Raw genomic sequence first — 21,822 nt, 5'->3', positions numbered from 1 at the left:
CTACTGCCATATTTACTATAAATGATAACAGGCTCCCACTGCTCGCCACACCCCCTTTCGATGAACGCCATTTTGTTGACACACAGACTTACAGTCAAAACAAGCTCCCTTTGAAGAGCTTTAGAGCCGAGCCTGGCCCGTGAAATGAAACGTGTGTGAAGGAGACACGAGTGCACTCCGATTAAAAGCGTGTCAAGTTAAAAACAGCGCTGTCCCGAGCGATAAATCGGTTCGTGTGTAGTCTCCGGCCTCTCGCTCCAACATGAAACTCGCCGCGATTGACGTCACCGAGCCATCTTTGTCCCCTTAATCCAGGCGGCTGTTTATTACTCCTTCATTACCGACAGACCCTGACAGCGCCAGGCTCCACTAATAGCCTGCAGGTGCCGCAAAGCCGCTGAAAAAAGATATATTTTTTAAACAAAAAAAGGAAGAAGAAGAAGGGCTTTTATAGCGAGGAGACAAATTTCAGTGGCAGATACCAAACCAGTGCTCCTCCTAGGCTACAGGCAGGGAAACGCCACAATAACCAACCAAAGGCTGCCAGAGGGTAGAGAGGAGCGCAGAAGGCAATCCACATCCATCTGCCAGCCACTTAGGACGCGCTAACATTTCCAGCCCGGATTTCAGCACAGCTGTCCAGCTAATACAACCAGGAAAATGTAAGTACAACACCGTTTTAATGCCCTTTTCCCCACCACCCAAACAAATCCTTATTTATTAATAAATTAGGTCCTCACGACTCCGCGTTGGCAGGCTGTTTGGAATTTACGGTGTCTGAATAGCCCTCCGTGTCTCTTTCCCATCATATACTGTGGATATTTCACTGGCGTCGTGTTAATCGGTGCTAAATAGCAATGTTACGTTTAATTTTAGTGTTGTCCGAGTTCTATAATGTGACCCAAACGTGAAGATAAGGGTAACGCGTCGGCCTAACCTTGGAGCAGACGGAGTCATCGGGTTTATCTGTTTTTAAATGTATTATTAGCCTCGTCCCCTGCCTCCAGTTGGTCATATATTTCCATTTTTCCATTTCCTTTCTCTTTCATTTATTTATTCATTTTTTATCGTCCGATGTGGTTCAGTTGAGACAGCACGCACGTATTATTTTCCAGTTTGGACTGGTTTGCTTTTGAAAAGGACACCGTGTGTGTATGCGTGATAACCCTCGGGCTAATTATAAAACTGTATCAAGAAAAAAAATAATGCCTCAAACAGAGCCTTTCACCCCCTCTTTGCTTTACATTTCCAGGGCTTAGATAATATTTGTGTCGCTGGACCGCAGCTGACGATTAGGCTAATTCTAGAAAGAGCAAGGGCACGGCGTCCATTTAGCCTGTTGAACGTTCACAGCTTCGACAATATTCGACGAATACGCCACAGACCTTCCATTAGACCATAATTCTATGAGGTCTGAATTAGTTTCGGGCCTGGTTTACGTGATATTTGCAGCCTACAGCGGGGGGGTGGGGATAGCCTAGCCTCCGACTGTATGTCGTCGATTGTCGTGCGAGGGCGGACATCTATATATCGCACCATACCCCGGTCTAAACGAACCGTGTAAAACGTCTTTCCTCTCCCGTTTTGTCTCCCTCCTTTTGTGTTTCCACAATGCACGTATTTAAAGAGTCGGACTTAGCCGTGCCAGCCTCGTCTGTCAGTGTCCTCATCGCAGGCACTTAAAACGTTTAATAACCTGCTGCCAACGCACGACGTGTTGTTCGGCGGCGGCGTCGTGCCCGTTAACACGCGATCTGCGTTCTGTTTGTTGAATTTGCATTGTTGCTTACAATGGTATATCCAAGTTTTTTGAAAATCCACCCTCCTCCCCTGAGGAACCTCCCCGCCCTCGGTGTGGTGGGAAGGCTGTAGGTGTATTTACAGGCCCGTCCTGCTCCTCCTGAGCTTTCACAGAACACTGTGTCGACCTGCTGTGTCTCAGGACATGGTCAGAAATGAAAGTGGCGTGGGATCCAGTGCCACAGCATCAAACAGAATGAGACAGAGAGGCTGGGGTCAGGCTCTCTCTGGTCTGGACTGCTGTGGCGCTGTCCGGTGCTGAAATGTCGCTCTCCAGTGCTGAAAACCAGACACCATGCTTTTCCATGACAGTGGCCCCCCACACAGAAATCCATCAGACCTGCGGCCTCACTTGATTTAGATTTTGATTGTTTTGGCAGGTAGTTTACCATCTATCTGTCTAATTTCTTTAGGGTTCACTGTATAAATGTTGATTTGCTTTCTCATTTAGTCACAGACACCCGAACCCCTTCCTATCAATGCAGCAGTAGCTGTCTTTGGAAACTACAAGTCCACATTGTTTTTTAAGCCCGGTCTTAAAAGAAGGTTGAATATATTTAGTCTTTGTAACAAATCTGACATTAGCAGTGGACTGTGGAGACTGCCTTTATGTTATTCTTTTTTCCCCTTTGGCCGTTTTCTCCATTTATGATCTGGAAAATGAGATTAGAAAACTGAATAACAGCACAAACTCAGCCAGCAGTGAAATGCATGGGCCAACGGTGTCTAATTTTATGTATTTATTTGATTTGCGATATCGACTGAATCAGATCAGGAAATGTATCATTTTGATAGGAGGTGTTAATGCCGTCCCTTGTGACATAATCAGCGAAACATGTTAAGGCTCGGATGCAATTCGTCATCTTCACTTTACAGTAGAGATTATGCTCCAGAGTTGCACAGATGAGAAACATTTGACCCACCAGGCAGTATCGAACACAGTTTTCACAGGATAGGGAAGCTGGTGAGAACCCTTTGTCAGTGCACTAGCACCTCCTTCCTGGTGTCAGATCAGAGGTGATGACAATGTGAGTCTGTGCACACTTACACCACTGTGGTGGTACTCCATGCGGACAAGTGAAAGGAGGCAATGATGTTATGTAATTTAATTTTAAGCAGTAAATGAACAAATCTTACAAAACACAAACACACAAAACTTTTCACTCTATGTTTTCCAGTTAGACTTCTTTAAAGGCACAGAATAAGGCATTGCCATTACAGGGCTAATAGGCACTTGAGAGGGACCACCAGCACCGTCAGGTCAACTATTCTTAAGGATTTGTTGTTAGAGGATTAGCAATGTGTGAGTGTGTAAAGGTGACCTTTACACACAGTTTTGTCTCACACTTGTGGTGTAGCTAAGTTACAACTGAGGTTTATTGGTCATAGGATGACTGCTATCTCAACAGCTATCACAGATTCCCTTTGTGAAAATAAATTTCATTTTAATGGATAGTTAGCAACAAAACATATTGGATCAGGTATGCTCAGCTACTCTGCCCTACGTGATACAGAGACGTATTTAAACCGTTTAAATGATTTTTCATTACTCTTTTTAAAGTGTATCTTCTGCTACATCAAGTTGTAGAAAGATTTAGGTAATCATGTCTCATGTTAAATATCCTGAGGGCAGGATGTTCATTTTACTGTTGTAGGTTTTGTGATTAAAATTGTACCTGCTGCTTATTGTGCACCTCAGTGATGATGGGTCAATTTGAACTGTCATTTTCGGACGTTGCAGTTGGCTGCAAAGATAATAAATCACTGTGTTATAGGTAAAATTGTTCAGGGAAGTACATCTCTCATTTCACGCCAAGTATTGAAAGAAGTGAAGATTTAAATGTATTTCTTTGCTTTTGGGTTGCTTTTATGTCATTGAACTTTATGTAGAGTATGTTGCAGTTTCAGCACTACACGGTGCAGGTTTAATTATTTTTAGGTTCCAGATGTTTCCTCACCAGATACATAGCTATTTTGTTACAATTCTGTAATCACTATGCATAATATGCACGAATAGCAGTGGTAATGTATAATTTAATGGTAACAAGTGTCCCGTTGTGTTTCTGTGCCTAGCTTTTTTAACAGTTTGTAATTTAGGGACATAATGTTGCCAGTATGTATACAGTTTTGTAAATTATTTAGAAGTTTCTGGGAAACATCCAGGTTGGTTTCATGGTAGTTTGGTAACTTGTGTGTAGTAGATTAACTGTAGACTAGTGAATGTCTGTGGCTAGTGGATGCTTTTAATCTTATTTTATTATGCGTGAGCTGTTATTAATAGATCCTGTGTATCTTTTATCTTTCAGAGCCACACACACACTCACGCAGACGCACAGGAACACACACACACACACACACACACACACACACACACACACACACACACACACACACACACACACACACACACACAGTGTACTGCATCAAAGAGCAGTAAATTGATCATCTGTCTAAGGATTCATTATTTACATGCAGACAGGGGGGTAGTGCATTCTAACAGATACACCATTATAACTGAGAGTAGCCAGTCTGTGACGACTGAGCTTCTGGTTTACTCCTACAAGTTTAAAAAAGAGATAAACGGAGTCTACATTTGACATCAACAAGGCAAATTCTATTCCTTGGTTGAGACAAAATTAAGCTCATGTATTATTTGAAGAAAGCCTTGGTTATTATCCCAATCAGTTTAGAACTGATTTTTATTGAAACAAAACAAAACAAAACAAAAAAACATTTGCATGATTTGCATTACTAATTCAAGAAAAAATGTGTGTATGATGGTATGATCTTTTTGACTTGTCTGCATGACATTTTACATTTTTTTTTTTTTTACTTTAATTCTCTTTCATTGATGCGGGATTTTACACAATCACCAACTGATGTATGATTTAGCAGGATAAGCATTCAACCAGAGAAATAAAATAAAAAGTAAAAGCACAAAGAAATAATGAAAACAAGTCATTACCTAAATATTGTTTTTTAGGTTCCTGTGTGTCCTGCTGCAGAGAGATAAGATAAGATGGAGAAAGTTCAGATAAGATAAGATAAGAAATGTCTTTATTCACCTCACAATGGGGAAATTCTCATTGTTAGCAGCAGCAGAGGCATTCAGCAATCACACGGACAGTGCACACAGCGCACACATGGGAGGACTATGTAAGAAAAACAATAAAAATAAGAATAGAAGCAATAGGAAACAAATATTACAAACAAACAAACAAGGCTGCATTTAAGTAAGATATAGAAAAAATGAATAAATGAGTTCTCGTTTATGTTAGCTTTCAGTTTTCAGTGGTAAATGGCTCTGTCACGTAAACTCTCTGTCTCTTGCTGCGGTCATTATCTGTGCATTGTGCATCCAAAAGAATAGGTCTTTGTAGGGGACAATACAAAAGGACATGATAAATCAGCTTGACTTTTAAGAAGCTGAGTCCATTCTTTTTTTGATGGACACTAACTCTATCAGCCTATCTTACAATTGTTTATTCATAGATCCATTGAAGCCTTCTAATCTTTAAAAGCCTTCCAAACTTGATAAATATTATCAAGTTTGGAAGGCTTAATCTGAAATACAAGATAGAAATGCAAGGTATTTTTCCATCCTACTGATAACCTCCTGTCACAGAAATGTCTCACTTACACTGCCAGTGTCGAAGATCGCAGCACGCTCCACTTCACAGCAAATGTCCACACTCTGTGGGCAACTGAATCAATTATCAGCTAATAGATTTGAAAAGTAAGACTATCCCAAATTAAAAATGTTGCAAATTCCCTGAATTTTGTGTGTCCTTATTGTGGAACCATTTTGTCAGTTACATATTGTGTGGTAGTAAAATGTTACGCAGTGCAAGAGTGGGATGGAACCATCCAAGATGCTTGAGCTCTGCGTTAAAGTGAGACAAAATGAATCTGATTTGTCTCAGATTCACACGTTAACATGTTACTAGAGGATGGTATTTAAATCCTTTTATTTATTTTTTTATCATCAGGTCTGCCCCAGCTGGAGCCCCCGCACCAGAGGGAGGGAATCAGCCCCCTCCCAACCTCACCAGCAACCGCCGTCTGCAGCAGACACAGGCACAGGTGGATGAGGTGAGTACGCTGCTAAGTCAAGTCTTCCTGCCTTCTCACATACTACACACACACAGAGAACTCTTTAATATCCTGGAGTCATAACATGACATAAAAACTAATGAAAAACGTTCATACACTGTCCATATTTAGCAGCCCTTCTCCATCCTGTCACACTCCCACAGACAATCATCCTCATCTCGATAGCTGCTTACTCTACATGTCCCCGTCTTTCCCCAGGTGGTGGATATCATGCGTGTAAACGTGGACAAGGTTCTCGAGCGTGATCAGAAGCTGTCAGAACTGGACGACAGGGCCGATGCCCTGCAGGCTGGAGCCTCTCAGTTTGAGACCAGCGCTGCAAAACTGAAGAATAAATACTGGTGGAAGAATGCCAAGGTGAGGGCAAGCAGACAGACTCACTCGGAAAGCAAATGTTTGTGTCGGTCTTGGAGTGCCATGTTTACAGAAAAACTAAACAAAAAAGAAAGCCTCCAGGAATGGGAAGCCAATTACAGCTGTCAGTTTCTGGTCGTAAGTTCTGCTGTGTAGGATATCTGCAAGGCAGGGGTCGTTTGTTTCATAGAAATTTGGAAAGAAAGGCAGACCTTGTGTGGGATATACAAGTCTAAGATTGCCTTTGGTTAATATTTTTGAGCTTTTTTGAAATTACAGTTTTTCTAATGACTATTCTCTTTCTGACTCCAGATGATGATTATCCTGGGTGTGATATGTGTGATCGTCCTCATCGTCATTATTGGTAAGAACCCTTTGTACTTCCTTGTGCACATGGACTTGACGCTGTTAACACAAGAACACTCATTTCCGACACGTAACAGTTGAACTGCTTTTTTTTTTCCATTTGTCAGTTTTCACTGTCACATGCAATGACGTTTGAGATCGTGTCTTAGACTCACCGTTCCTCTTCTCTCTCTGTCTACAGTGTACTTCAGCACCTAAGAAGAGTTGCTCCTACCCCAGTCTGATCTCAACTTCCTTGCTACAGAAAAAAACCCTCAAATTGATGACAAAATTAACCACAGATGATTCATTTATTATATGTATACCTCCCCGATTAGCCTCGATATAACACCCCTAAACCCTTCAGGGCCCCGTGGCTCCCCCACTTCCACCACCTCGCCTCTGGACCCCTGTCAATATTTGTCCTGTGAGTGTGTGGCCCTGTCTCCTTTCTGGGTACTCTTGGCTTTTCTAACCTGCCATTCTGAGAACCAAACACTTGTGACGATGCAACCGCGGAAAAGGAAACAACAATTGGCGATAATTGTTACATAACTGATATATATATAGTTCTTTGTAGAGTTTTATTCTGATATATACTGTTTTGTAGATGTGTGCGCGTGTGTGTGTGTGCATTTTGTACTTTTTATTTTTTGTATTTATTTTACGTATGCTTCAGCGTTAACTACTGCCTATTAATCCAAGTGTGTATCTTGCATGTTCTCATCATCCGTCTGTCCCCTGCTTCTTCTCTCGTTTTTGGTGTATTTTTGCACAATCTCCATTTGACTATTGGAATTACCGATAGATTTTCATCTTTCTGTCTTACTCGTATCCACTAAGGCAGTCTGGATGTGAAAATTGTGTTATCAAGTTACAGAAATTGGAGCTGTCCCACAGACTCAACTGCTCTTAAACATTCCCCAAGTTACTCTTAGTTCAGATCCGTATTTTTATAACTTGATGCCATCAACAAAAAGAGTTAAAGCTCACTGATATTGATCAAACGTACAAATGATGCATGGATTGTGAAACGCACCTCTAGTAATTATCATTTTCAGTCCTTTCCATCTCATCCTCCCCTTCTCTGTCATTTCTCTTTTTTAATAACTTGGCATGCTCGGACACCTCAGTTTTCTCTGATAATTTCAAAACTGCCATAGTACAGTTGGACCAATGTCTGTAGATGTTTCTTTTTTATTTAAATATTACGTAGTGTCTTATTTCGAAAACATTCCTTCATTGCAGTCTAGTGCAAATGCTCTTACTGTAGCACATGTAAGTGTAAGTATCTTTAAAAAAAAAAATACATGCGATGAAACTTGTGAAAACGTCAGTCATGCAAACCATAGGAGAAAATAGTTAATAGTTGTAAGGGTACATTTTGGATAGACAGGATTAGACTTTTAATCTGTCCAAATTATTTTCTTTCGTGATAGTGGTGACAATATCTTAACATTACACTTACAATATACTGTGCAGATGTGTTCATGTCAAACTGTGGATTTGGGCTTAAAAATACTATTCTAATTCCAGGGGATAACATGGTACCGTTGCATTAATTGGTGATTTCCACGAAGCAAAGTTTAATTCTTGCCAGCCCATCCCCTAAGTAGACACTGAAAAGCCTTAGTCTTCAGTCTTTTTGTTACTGTCGATTACTTCCGGTCAAACATACCCTCGCACTTTTATTCCGTGTGGAGGGCGTGGTCGACTGCAGAAAAGGAATCTGTTTAAAATGCACAAACAACCTTGTTTTTGATGGCGCTGTCTCGGCTGGTCCTTTAGCCTGGCCAACCATAGGAGATCCTGGTGCAGCAAAACCTCTCCACATGAAGAGCACATTTACACAAGAGACAATTCAGCCTTTGCAGATCTAGGAACTGGGACAGTGGCTGATGAGGAAAACGTCTAATTCGCAGTCGAATATTAGTTCAGCAGTTTGCTAACTTTGCGGTAGGCTCAGAAATTTACAGTCAAATTTCATGAGGAGTGAGAAGAGTAGCATTCCTAAGACGAGTGTTTTGCTAGTGCGCTGGTTCTGTCTCAGTGATTCTCCCTATAGTTAAGGCCTTTTTTCTTTTTTAAATACAATAGATTCTATTTTTTATTATAGTATATTTTTGTGTGAAACAGACAGGTAAAGAGGGAGTGTGCAATCAGTACCATTTGCTGCCAACTGCAGTGAGCTCCTCTTTACCTCCGTCTGGTGTGTTTTTTGTAATTCAGCTCTGTGCGTTATACACTGCCAAGCATCAAGGGAGAGGCTTCTGTTGTTTTTTCTTTCATTGGTGCCCTCACTGGTTTGGTCTTGAACTATTCTCTTAAGGTTTTTTGGCATCTACTCCGGTGTGTGCTACTTCATGAGCAGGAGAGCAGGGTGATACGACACTTGATTTTGAAATCTTCAGACGCTGTGTCAAACTAAGGCCTTGTATATATGAGCTTGAGAAGGCAGTAATCTGAAATTCCTGTGAACACTGAAAGGCACTTGAGGGGGATTCGAAAGCATTTTGCTTTCAGCCACAGGAAACAACTACTTCCACAGTGTTTCCTGTGGTTGCGGTGAGTCCACGCTCTGAAATAGTTGCAGCTGTTACTCAGTCTGAATTTGGTGAAGTGGAGGGTTTCTAAGCATGCAGGCCTGCGTTAATAGAAAGCTACTCAGCTCGTGCTTTACTGCCACTGTTAACGATCCTAAAATGTATAAATCTGTCCTTCAAACGGTAGGAACTACAATATTTCTCAACAAGTGTGTGTAAAGCCTTAGTAGCCTTGTCTCTTTTCAACTTTTTACGTCCTCTTCCAGCTGAGTAGACCATGCCCCCCTTTTTGCTCAACTCACTGATTCAGATTCCTACAGTGTGTGAGTGCGTCTGCGTGTGCACAGGTGCATGAACGTGAGTGCGCGTGTGTGTGTGTGTGTTAGAATAGCTCTGTCTTGGGAATATCCCCAGTTTATCCTGACAGATTAGGCCGCTTAAATCTCTGAGTGAGGGCACTTTGTTTCCTTGAACTGAAGTACAGAGAAGCAGAGAGGGTACAGATCTGCTGGCTGGTTCCATTAGGAAGGACCCCAACCCTTTCTAGCCCACTCCTCCTCGATTCCCAATACAATTTTTTTCTCTCTCTCTCCAAACTGGAGCAAGAATAAAGCGCAGAAGATTACCAAAGACCAGATTTCCACGCTTACGCTGCCAATTGCCATCAAAAACAAGCAGAGAGAAACAGGTTATCGGAACTGTCCTGGTCTGTTTTAAATAGCTTACACCCTTACCCTATCTGTGGGACCTTTTAACTCTTTAACTCTTGCGCGCTGTTTACATGGCGTGTCAGTTTGGCTTGTGAGTGTGCCATTCTAACATATGCAAGTTAAACCGGAACATGGGGACCGCATGCTTCAAAACTCAAACACAAGTCTCCCCTATCATGTGTATCCAGGTCTGAAGAGCTTCTTTGATCCGTGACGAGTTTTTAGACACATGATCCTATAACTAATTATAGCACAAGTATTCTTCTTTTTTTTCCTCTGTCTCCATAGTGCTGCCAAGTTTGAAATATCAACTAACTATAGATGTTAGACATAACCAAGGAAAACCTTGTAAAAAAGAAAAAAAAGAAAAAAAAAGAAAAAAATATCTCTGCATTGTTTGGTGTTGTTATATGGGGGTGTTTTGGGGGGTAGGGGGTCCTATATCCTCAGGTTTAAGGTATTAGCAATTTACCAAAATATATATGAGGACAAAAACTATATTAGCATTCTATAAAATTGGTCTTTTCTGGCAATAGAAATATCATTATGGGGTTACAAATGTGGTCCTTTCAGCCATCTTACAGGAGTTAACCACACAGTGGACTGAAGTGAAATAACGCTACTGATTGGGGTAGGACTTCTGTGTTATCCATGAGTCCAACTGTTGTCCTGTGAGTGCTCAACCAGTTTGGTCACAATAGTGAGAATGAAGTGAGTGCTCTCTTTCCCCCCCTTTGCTTTGTTGTCTGTATGAAAAGAAGTGTGCATATATTTTAACACCGTGGCACTTTTTCTGTTGTGATTCGTTTCGGTGGGATGGGAACACAGTTTGAAGGAGAATATTGTCTTACGTCAGTCTCGAGAACTGTTCAGTGATCTCAGCGCTGCGTTCAGGTCATTTAGGGGCGAAAAAAAGTTTTCAAATCCTTCTCTGGGTTTGAACTGTAACTCTTAATTCACACCAGTGAGGAAACAACCCCGAAAGAAAGAGACCGAGATCCAAAACTTTTCAAGAAGGTGTCACGTATGTACAGAATGTTCCCAAAATACTAGCCTCAAAAGATATGAACGCAGCAACAGGAGGGAACCTTTTGAGTCTCTGAATGTTCTCTGGATGACTATAAATGTACGTCGTTCTGCTTATGTTAACATGTTTTATTTTTGAACCAAATATTGTTTTATTTTGCATCAGTTTAGTAATAACCCCAGATGTCACTGAATTGTTTGTGTGTCAGCACTGATGAGTAATGATGAAGAAAATGGGAAGTCAATGGGAAAAAAAAGTATTTTTACCTTCAATTGTCCAGAGAGCTTCTAGAATGATGCTAGAGTTTACATCAGATGGCCGTTTGTATCTACAAGATCTATTTTTTGTTTAAATCTGTTTATTTTTGAGCAAAGACGTTTGATTTCTCTTTGGGAGTGGGGTCTCTTGGATGATGGCTCACATTGCCCCCGGTCTTCTGGCCTTACAGGAGGGACAGGCCTGGAGGATCACAGGCAATGTGCTCAGTTTTATTTGGTTTTGTTTTTTGTTTTTTTTGTCTTATGGCTTTTATTTATTGATAGATTTTATTGTGCTGTCATTTGGTATGGGATTAGAAACTAAACGTGGTTGACTCAGCGTAAAGGAGAGGAGACTGAATGAAAAACTAAAGTACATAAAATAATTGTAGTGTAAATCTATCAATGTCTTATTATATTGATGAACATCATGAAATATATGTATATTGGAAAAACAGTAACTATGACAACTTGTACTTTTGTGTGTGCTTCATGTGCTTTTGTGGGTGTGCAACCAATGGGAAAATGCAATTTTGACTGCAATTCTGGGACCTTATCTGACCTGTATGAATAAGCATAAATTTATTACCAATACAAAGAGAAACCTCTTTCCTTAATTCATCCTTATTACTGTATGTGCAAGTGTGCCAAAAAAAAAAGAAAAAAAGAGAGACCTGGAGCCATAAAAGTGCACATTTCTGCATTTGTCCAGAGTCTTGTTCAGTCTGTCATTAGCCTCTACACCCTAAGCTCACACCAAAACTCTCACAGACTGACACACACACACACACACACACACTCAAACCATGTAAGGCCACACACTGAAACACAGAAACGCAATATGTCACATCTATCTGCTCTTAAAACACTTTAGAGTAGGGGTCTTCAACGGTTTTCAGGCCAAGGACCCCCAAATTGATGGACAGATTAAGTGGGGACCCCCTACCTACCTACTATATGTGTTCTATATTAAACTCGGCCTAGTGCTGTTTATAAATATAGATTATTACCATTTTGCATTTGGTTTTAAGCTATCCCTTATCCCTTTACTAAAATATGCTTGATTCATGTTAATGTGTATTTAAGAATATTTAAGAATTTGAAGAAATTTAATTTTGGGGGGAGAAATTTAAAAAATATATAAAAATGTCTAATCAACCATTTTGCAACCTCCCTTGCAGTTCCTCCGCGGACCCCCTAGGGGTCGCGGATCTCCCGTTGAAGACCTACGCTTAGAGAGAATGAAGAAACATAACGTTGTGGAAGAGACGGTAATAAAGCCGCACAAATTCACACCAGTTAACTAAACCAGACGGTTTCACTCAAATGGCGAGTGTCTTCGTGTCACATGGTCACATCTGCAATGTCTGCGAGAGAAGAGGCTTCCGTAAAAAGAGCCACAATGTTTAACAAATATTGCCAGCTGATGTGCTTTACTGGCATATAATAGTTACAAGTCTTGGGACACAGCTGTCACAACAAATCTGTGACCGTTTGTGCAAATTCCTGTTTCTGCCACAGCGACTCATTCAAAACTTATTAAAAACACTGTAGGGAAACCACTGTTGACATACAATAATTTGCAGCAGACCTCCAATAACTCAATTACAGACGTCAGTGGGGAAAAAAGAAATAAATTTGAGAATTAGAATAAATAAAATAACCCAGTCGTTCATTTCGTGTTCTCCTTTCGCTCTCTTCTCTGGCTTTATCTTTCCATCTTCAGGCAGACGTGTCTTGTATACCATGCTCCTTTCCGCCTGTCGAGCCTTAAAATGCAGGGATTGTAAGAGACAATTCCGCGCATTGTTAGTTCGCAACACAAACTGACGTCCCTCTCATTTTCAATCTTTTTGACTTAATGAACGAACCAATGGCTGCGCCAGCTTCACATCCCGTGGTCCGGAGCAGACCGGAGGACTGCGGTCCAACAGGAGATTAGCCGAAACCAATAATAAGCTATGATCACCGTGAAAATGCGACGGTCTGTTAAGACAACACGTTTCTATTAACCGACGCAAAACCGTTGCTCTAAAATCCAGAGATACAAAGTCTGCAGAAGAACCAAATAAACAAGGAGTCACGAAGCCAAGCAGACCGTCAAACAGCTCCACCGGCCAAGTCGCACCTTCAACTTTTCACCACCGGGTGTCGCCATAACAGCTTCTGGTTCAGACGAGACTAAACTGACGGCCAGTCTTCAGAAGGAATGTTCATGACTCAGCAGCATGTCATATCCCTTTACCAGCTATGACTATGACCGAAGAAATCACTTTAACCCAAAGGCTGTAGTTTTCACTTTTAGCGAAAAGAAAATACTGTGTACATGTGCGCTAATGATTATCATGTCCACCGATTAAAGAAGTAGGTCAGTGTGTGGCAGATACAGTGGGAGAGGCTTCGTCTATATTTACATGTTGCTGCTTTAAAAACCGCAAGCAACATCTGGAACAGCTAGACCATTACATCCACCGTAATTGTCTGCCCTACTACTCACCCGAAGTCAACAAGCATGACTCGCAGGATGTTTGACATTTCGAGCCTAAAAATTAGTCTGTGGGGGGTTTTATTTTTTTCTGTTTCCACTGTGAAATAGATATTACTTTTTCTAGGTATGATATTGCCATTACTTTGTCTTGGAAGTACAGTCGAATGATGATGTGTCTCCTGAGCAGCTGCCATGAAAAGAAAGGGGAGGCTCACAGCATTAGGTGTGATCCTCTCTGCTTTGTTTCAGAGATTGTTAGTATTGTCAGTAGATTAGCCGTCACTGTGACACCCTGTTAATGCCAGGTTAGGTTCCAAGTTTTTTTTTTTTTGCATATTTGTCTTTTAACTGAATGCACTGAATCCGGAAACCATCCTGTCTGGTCAAATCCTCACCTCTCTGCCTGCGTTTCTACTTATTGCTGAGATCACAAGAAATTTGGCCGACTGTACCGCGCTGCACAAATGAAAGAGCTTTTTTTGAACTGCGGAGGAAGAATCTGAGAGGAACCACAATTACAGAGAATAGATGGGCCTTTGATTGCTTGGATCCGTCACCTACGCAGATGTGCGCGCGCACTGCAGCACCTATTCATTTCCATTCGGTTTTCCACCTCTCCAGTGAAGTGTCTATGGGAATTGTGTTTCCATAAATCAGAGAGGTCCACTGAGACGTAGGAGTGATTTGCAAAGGGAATGTGGAGTAATAACAGAAATGTGTCGGCTCTGGGAGGCACGGACGTGACCTAACTCCGGGGTGCATTCAAAACCAATTTTTCATTTTGTTGGACTGCCTTACTGTCAGATCGTTTTAAGTTTGTTTTCCATTTTTCCTCATTTAACGGGCCCCTCCTCTCCTGCACAACACCAGCCCCTCCGCAACAGTCATCTCCACTCCCCCACTGCTATTCCCTCAGACTTCCCAACAGGAATGTGGGTCCAGTCTGAAGGATTCATCAGAAGTTATTGCAGAAACCTAAACTCTTAGCCTGCATTACTGCCAAGTGTAAAGGTCACTGTTGCTCCCACACACCAAGGCAGAAGCCTAAACAGTTGGGAGCAACACTTCAGATGCTGTATGGCCTCAAGCGGACTACTGCTAGTCAATGCATTCCTGCTCTTGCTGATTCTTATCAGGACAGTAACACAAAAACAGCACAGCAGGATCAGGGTATGTTCACTTCTCCACATCATTCAGCAAAACTTCACACACTTGTTTTTTTTTTATCAGGGACACTAAATCATTTTCAACCTTGCTGGGAATTGCAAGCAAGTCCTAAATGAGGATTTAAGTAAATAATATCTCACGGAAAGAGTTTACGCAGCTGGAATCACTGTGTCTTTGTGCTTTTACAGGCCGTCCATCCTGCTCGCTGCACTCTTTGATTAAGGTGTTTCACCTCTGCAGTTTGTTAAAGTGTCACATTTTATGGCATTAATGAGCGAGCATCCCCTCCACAGGCCTCAGCAATGCCGGCCAGAGGGTTGGCTCATCCCCAAATCTCAGCAGAGAAAGAATACTCCCCCCCTCCTGAGTGTTATTCTTGCCTTGGTGGATTGTGGGGGCACATAGACACTCGCTGACTTGAATGGAGCCAAAGGAGCTCCTGGGTCTTAGGGATATACGGTGTTGGTTATAAGAGGGATATAAGAGTTGGTTTTACAATAATTTATGGGTCATTTTGGAGCCTGTGTGTATTTTGATGGCTGAAGTTAAAGGATTTATTAAGAAAAACATTGTATTTAGTAAATTGAAGGTCTGGCCTGCTGTGGAATGTAGATTTATGGTCCTTTTCGTTCACTCCTATACAGCCCCAGGCTGTAGCTCCACCTGTGCACCCTCTCTAACGCTCCACAGGTTGCAGAGGAGTTAATGGAATCGGCGGCCATCCATTCAGAAATCTCAAAGGGCCTTTAATGTGTGGTTGTAAGAACAAGAGAATTTAACTGTAAGAGGATACACTCAGTGCTGAACCTCTGATCCTATTGCCCTCTGCCCTTTTTTCCTAGATGCCACCTCTGCTCTACCGAAACCAGGGCTACTCCAGAGGAAACATCTGGCTCTAATTAGAGCCTTCTCCTCCCTCCCCACTCACGTCACACCACACCCCCCACCCCCGCGACTCTTTCTCACCACTGTCGTCCTTTCAGCATCTTCGTCCCTCTCTTTATCCATTCTTGACCCCCCTCCTCGGCCTCGACTCCTTCCCACTCATTCATTCTCTCCGCCCATCTCAAGCAAACCTCCTGCTCCTCCTCCCCTCAGTCTTTCACCTCTTACCTCCTGTAGCCGTCTCCCTTTTCTGCAACAGTCTGCCTTGCTTTGTTTGTTGCATCATGATGCGTGTGGGCTGCATCTTGGGTGTCTCCTTGGTCCTGTGTCTGGGTTTAGGATGGACGAGGGCTCAGCAGACGAACAGGTAAGGTCACAGTTTGTGCCACATGGGTCTTTGAAAGCATTTGAGTAGAATCTGTCATTCTAGAAATTCGTTGTAGGCTTCATTGTGTGATCAAGTGAGGCTTTGAGAGTGGATATTCTTTAATACAGAGTTTACATGAGCACGTAGCTAAAGGATAAAAAAAAAGGAAAAGTCTTTACTGTCCAAATTTGAATTCTTTCTTGTCTGTGTAAGTGCATTCTTTCCAGTCCACCGTTTGATTGGGCACAGAGTTGTCCTGTTGGTTTTTGGCTCCTGATGTGAGACGCGCTGAGTCTGCAGTGGCTGAACTGCCACAGATGTTAGTGCTTTCGGTTCTGCCTGTGGGGTCGAGTCAGAGAAACTTGGCTCCGGTGCCTGGACATTTTGGCTTCAGGAGCCGTCTGACTTTGCTGGGGTTCTGCTGTCTGAGCTGTGGAAGAACCTATTTTTCCATTGCATCAAATTTTGTTTATCTTACTTTTTTTCTCTTCCAACCATGTGTTTACTTCCTCGAAGCAGACAAATTGAAGACAACTGTTTCTAACATCTGTAAAAATGTCGTGAACATTTGTTTTGAAGGTGAGCCAAATGGCTCCACACCACTAACAGCCTGTGAAAGGCCCTCTCAAAAGTAGTGCATTCATAAAAAAATATTCTTCTGACCTCACAAGACCCTGTAGAAATGGGTCTTGTGTATTACTGCTGGCAACTACAAATAGGAAATTTTTCGCTTCTGTGAAATGAGCTCAGACATTCAGAGAGCTCTGTGAGTTTCTGGAAAGCAAGAGAGTTTATTACATGGATTGACACAACACAAGAATGAGGTCGCTGTAAAATGTGCATTTCAGCTGTTTCAGTAAAAGAGACGCAGCTCTATTTTGTTCTTAAGTTTTATGACTCTAAAGAAGTGAGCAGTTCTTGTACATTTTCGTTCCCTTGTGCTTGTCCAAAATTACTTTTTTTGCAGAATGTCGTGTAGTTTAATAATAGTTTTTCATGTTTATTGGCAGCATAAAAAGATAAATTAAAAACATGCAGCAAACTGTGACATGTCACTTTGTTTAAACTCAAAGGGACAAGATTTAGACTCAGCAGTGAGGTCCCCTCACAGTCATGGAAGAGTTTGGTCCTTTTTCTAAAGTTTAATTATTTAATAATGCCTGTTTTCATTATCTTATCGACTCCTACCAAAATTAGTCAGTTAGTTTCTCTTGGCTAGAGCAAACACTAAGTCACTTTGAAGATAACAGTCAATCTCACAGTCGATAGCATTTAAGTCTGTATCTGTACCTGTGTTCACATCTGGCCTCAAAATGTGTCTCCACATGTGTCCCCAGTCAACACTGGAGATCTGATTTCAGCGCTGAGCTCCATATGCAAATGACCACTGACGTCATTTGGGATACAAATAATATCCTATACAGCCACTGTATCCAATTGATCTCTACAGCTGTTGACACATGACATGTGGACATGATGTTAGTTCTACTGTATTACTGCTCTGCACATAGACCTGGCAAGACCTCAAACTTCCGTATGTACAGTTATTTCAATAATGTGTGGTTTCAAGAATAACTTATATATCTACAATTAACCACATGCAGACATGTTTTAATTTTGTTTTGAGGAACTTTTCTCAAATCCAACAGCAGCAGGAAGCCAACATTAACAACAATCAACTGAACCCAAACCCTGGCTGGATGGTTAGCCTGCACTCCTGCAAACATAATGCTTTGAAAATAAGAGTGCATTGACGACTTTGATTTTAGAAATTAGTTATTTCCCTTTTCGAGTGTTGTTTCAACTTGTTTTAACTCAACGTCTTTATTTACTATTGGACTCTTTGGGACTCCATACATAAGCTACAGTGTCAGCACATTACTTTTAAAATGAGGTGAAACCACAGATCAATTTTGAGCCTGCATTACAACATGGTGGATGAACATGGGTAAACAATGGTCTGTCAAAATAAATCAGCTTTATCGAATTAGCTTAGTGCTCGACTTGATGGTGGTTTGTTTATTGTTCTTTATTCCCCACTTTGGTTTTAAGTAACTGCAGACTTTAATTAGGAAAATAATAAAATCCAAGACTTAAGACAGTAGCATTAAAAGGCTAATAACTGGTTTAATGGTCACATAATGAAGTTTCGTGTTTACTTACTGAGCACTCAGTTCTCCTAGTAACTGTCTTCATACCCCCATGGCCAAGAGCAGTCTGAGTTAGCAGACAGATGTAAAGTCCATCAAGGTTGCTGGATCTGTGGAAACTGAAAAAAAAAAACACAAAGAAAAATGGAAAATGAAAGAGTCTCAGTGGAGTCTCATGGCCTTACGTAAAATGCTCTGTCTCCTTCTTCACAGGCCTGTGTTCAACTGTGGAGGAGACTTGGTTGCAGACTCAGGCTTCGTTGGCAGTGAAGGCTTCCCGAGCTACTACAAACCCAACAGCAAATGCACCTGGCGCATAACTGTGAGTCACCATCCCAGTGGTTTAGCCCTCCCTCCCTCATCCTTCCACTGTGTGACTCTTAGATGATCCCTCTGTTTCCAGGTCCCAGAGGGGAATGTGGTCACGCTCTCCTTCCGCATTTTTGACCTGGAGGCTGACTCACAGTGTCGCTACGACTATCTGGATGTCTACAACGGCAATTCCAATTTGGTGCAGAAACTGGGTCGCTTTTGTGGAACTTTCCGTCCCGGCAATCTCATTTCCACCACAAACACCATGATGCTGGAGATGGTGACTGACGGAGAGACGCATAGTAGGGGATTTGTGGCCTATTTCAGCGGGACCAAACCCTATGTAGATGGTATGTGGTCACATTTTGGAGTCAATCTTGTGTAAAATATCTTCACAAAATTCTGATCTAATTAACAATTTATCAAGGTTTCACATATCAGTTAGAAGCTATAGATTACAATAACTTTCAGGTTCTAAAAAAAAGGTAATTCTGCTTGAAGTATCAGACCAATTAACAATCAATGTCTTGACAATGGAAGCAGGAGTCCAAAATCATTAGTATTTCCTACTTTAAATTATTTCTCAGTTCTGAATTTTATTTCACAGTATGACTTTTCATGACCTTTTCTTTCAGCTAATCTCATAACCCTCTGACTATACAGTTTGAATAATATGAACACTTAGCATTTGGAAGAGTACAGCAGAAGCTCTTGACCAAAGTCTAACTTTATAAACAAGCATTATTAATGGCATAACGAAGTTATAATTTCACATAGGTTCACAGGGCTGTAGTAGGGGGAGAAGGGTGGAGCTAACTACCCAAAGCAACGTGCAGAGGGCCCTCTCTGTTGTTTTTGTTTGTTTAACTTAATTAACCTCATCAGTAAACTCTGATGAAAAGGATTCGGTAGATTTAAAGTTCGCCAGAGCCTCTCGAGCTGCACATGGTTTGGCTGCATGAAGAACACCAACAACTCTGCTTATTTTATAATATTGCATAACTTTTAAACATGTTCCTTCTTCTGCCCGCTTCTGTTATTGTTCCAACTCTCTCTTTAACCACATTTCCTACCATCCCTCCAGGGATTTATAATAAAAATATAAAGTGCCTGAAAAATGTTAAAGATTGAAAACAAAGTGAGTTTGTAGTATTTATGTGCTGCCAATAGGCTAGAGAAAGGATTGCAACTAAGACTTTGATATTCCAGATAAGCATCATTCATGTAACATAATGTTCAACAAGGGACTAAGTCAAGTCAAAAGTTCATCCAGAAAAAAAGGAGAGTTAAGTTAAAGAATGAACCTGGACCCTTACATACATCTGTTAGAGATTTTCTCCGTTTGTTCCCCTCATGGAGTCGGTGTGATTTTTTTCAGACCAACAGTTCTGTGGGGGGAAGATAACAAAAGCCCAGGGTGAGATCATGACGCCCAACTGGCCTGACAAGAAATACCCAGCGGGAGTGAGCTGCTCCTGGCTAATCACTGTGGAGCCTGATAAGGTTGGTTGCCCGTTCACTAGCAACATGCAAACAAGTATTTCTCCTTCACGAGACCACTCAAACTTATGTTTCCAATACTGTCTGACCACCAGGTGATCCAGGTGAATTTTGATAAGTTTGTGTTGGAGGCTGACACTTATTGTCGGTTTGACTACGTGGCATTCTTTAATGGTGGAGAGAGAGATGATTCACGCCTCATTGGAAAATACTGTGGCGACCAGGCTCCAGAGTAAGTGACAGATACTTTTATTTTGAGGAATTCTAAGACAACTCTTTGTTAAACCTTGTCCTTTCCTTGCCTCTTTGTTAAGACCTATTGTTACAACTGGCAACGTGCTGCTGGTCCAGTTTGTGTCTGACCTCAGTGTGACGTCTGATGGATTCCTCGCCCACTACACCAGCGCCCCTCGCGGCTCTCAGTTTCCAAGGGTCAGCTCTGGAGCCGGTACGAGATCAGTCCCATCAAAACCTGCAGTCAAACCCGCTGCGCCTAAACGTCCACCCACCACTACACAGGCGCCCATGACCACCACCACCAAAAACGTGCCACCTCCTCCTAAGCCGACCAGCAAAGTCAAGGTCAATGGAAACCGCAGACAGGGGTCCACAAACCAGAACAGGACGCCACATGTAGCAACTCCAAGCGGAAGGAGGCCTGGTGAGTGAAGGTGTGGGCACGTGAGTCAGAAGATTCATACGCAGGCTCTAATGCACCTGTTGTATGCTCTTTATGCTTCTAGTCCCTCAAAATCCACTGTGCGCCAAGGCCTGTAAAAAAGAAGGAACCATCAAGTCCAGTTTCTGTGCAAGTGAATTTGGTAAGTGTCCTGCTGTTAACACACAGACTCACAGAAGTATTCAATTGGATGTCGTCTTCTGACTGAGCCTTCCTTTTTCCAGTGCTAACGGGGAAGGTGTCCTCCTTCAGCCCTGGTCCCAGAGGCACTCTCCACATTGGCATCTCCCTCATTAAGACCTACAAGGCAGGCCGGCTAACCATCACACAGGTTGGAGAGACCATGTCGGTGAAGCTGGTGTCACAGTGCAAGAAGTGCCCATTGCTCCGCAGAGGTAGGAACTCGCAACGCACTCCACGGTCCACTGGCACTTAATTTTTAACCCTAAATAATCGCTCTGTCATTCATTTTCCTTTCAAACAGGCGCCAACTACATAATCATGGGTCAAGTGGATGAAGACGGACGTGGTACCCTCGAGCCCGGTGCATTCACAGCTCCATACAAAGCCCAACACCAAAGGTTATTAATGAATATCAACAACCAACCCTGTTAACCTCACACATTTGTCCAAGCCAAGGAATTCAGAGCACATAGCAACCTCCAAAAATCCACACATTGTAATGTGAATCACTGATTAATGTCACAAAAACATAACTTCATTTTTATACCGCATCTTAGAGGATTACAAACACATTGATTTATTCAAACACCGGCCAAACCTTATGTTTGTAATTTATATATGAATAAAGGTTATATATCTCTTTAAAATGGTCTGGCTGTTAAATCATTATACTGTTGCTCTAACGGTGAGTCTAATGTTGGAGATATGCCTCTGGCTCCACCCAGCGGATTCAACGGGTAATAGCACTCTGACTAAACAACTGGTGTCAAACTTCTAAATCATCACTTGAACTGTAATTACTTAGTCTTAAACAGAATATATAATATATATCCTTCTTAAATAAATTAATGTTTGTGTTGTGTTGTCGAAACTGACAAAACAAAAAACAAACAAAAAAAAATGAATTCAGACCTGAATTTTGCTTTTGATGGCATTGACTGA

The 21,822-nt window shown here is 41.8% G+C and overlaps 2 protein-coding genes across 2 annotated transcripts; both read left to right on the top strand.

Annotated features, from left to right (window-relative positions):
* Positions 1-199: 199 nt before the first annotated feature.
* Positions 200-11,766, top strand: vamp2 (vesicle-associated membrane protein 2). The gene is made up of 5 exons (XM_047606450.1): positions 200-662; positions 5,790-5,892; positions 6,112-6,270; positions 6,580-6,631; positions 6,815-11,766. Coding segments are annotated over exons 1-5 (333 nt in total). The 5' UTR covers positions 200-660; the 3' UTR covers positions 6,832-11,766.
* Positions 11,767-15,863: 4,097 nt separating this feature from the next.
* On the top strand, positions 15,864-21,527 carry pcolcea (procollagen C-endopeptidase enhancer a). Its single transcript, XM_047607734.1, has 9 exons — positions 15,864-16,056; positions 18,420-18,528; positions 18,610-18,868; positions 19,897-20,021; positions 20,114-20,250; positions 20,333-20,679; positions 20,762-20,839; positions 20,922-21,092; positions 21,182-21,527. The coding sequence occupies exons 1-9, from the start codon at positions 15,974-15,976 to the stop codon at positions 21,310-21,312; spliced, it is 1,440 nt and encodes a 479-aa protein (XP_047463690.1). The 5' UTR covers positions 15,864-15,973; the 3' UTR covers positions 21,313-21,527.
* Positions 21,528-21,822: the final 295 nt, after the last annotated feature.

Source organism: Mugil cephalus, chromosome 15, assembly GCF_022458985.1.
Source record: "Mugil cephalus isolate CIBA_MC_2020 chromosome 15, CIBA_Mcephalus_1.1, whole genome shotgun sequence".
In the NCBI taxonomy this organism is placed as follows: domain Eukaryota; kingdom Metazoa; phylum Chordata; class Actinopteri; order Mugiliformes; family Mugilidae; genus Mugil; species Mugil cephalus.
Note: the sequence above shows the minus strand (reverse complement) of the source record. Positions and strands in the feature narration are given on the sequence as shown.

What these genes read in the sequence shown, in the direction of transcription:
- vamp2 (XM_047606450.1), top strand. An exon ending in CACAGGCACAGGTGGATGAG is followed by an intron (nt 5,893 to 6,111) that starts GTGAGTACGCTG and finishes GTCTTTCCCCAG; the next exon opens with GTGGTGGATATCATGCGTGT. An exon ending in ACTGGTGGAAGAATGCCAAG is followed by an intron (nt 6,271 to 6,579) that starts GTGAGGGCAAGC and finishes TTCTGACTCCAG; the next exon opens with ATGATGATTATCCTGGGTGT.
- pcolcea (XM_047607734.1), top strand. Translation starts at nt 15,974, where the DNA reads ATGATGCGTGTGGGCTGCATCTTGGGTGTCTCCTTGGTCCTGTGTCTG. An exon ending in AGGGCTCAGCAGACGAACAG is followed by an intron (nt 16,057 to 18,419) that starts GTAAGGTCACAG and finishes CCTTCTTCACAG; the next exon opens with GCCTGTGTTCAACTGTGGAG. An exon ending in TCACTGTGGAGCCTGATAAG is followed by an intron (nt 20,022 to 20,113) that starts GTTGGTTGCCCG and finishes TCTGACCACCAG; the next exon opens with GTGATCCAGGTGAATTTTGA.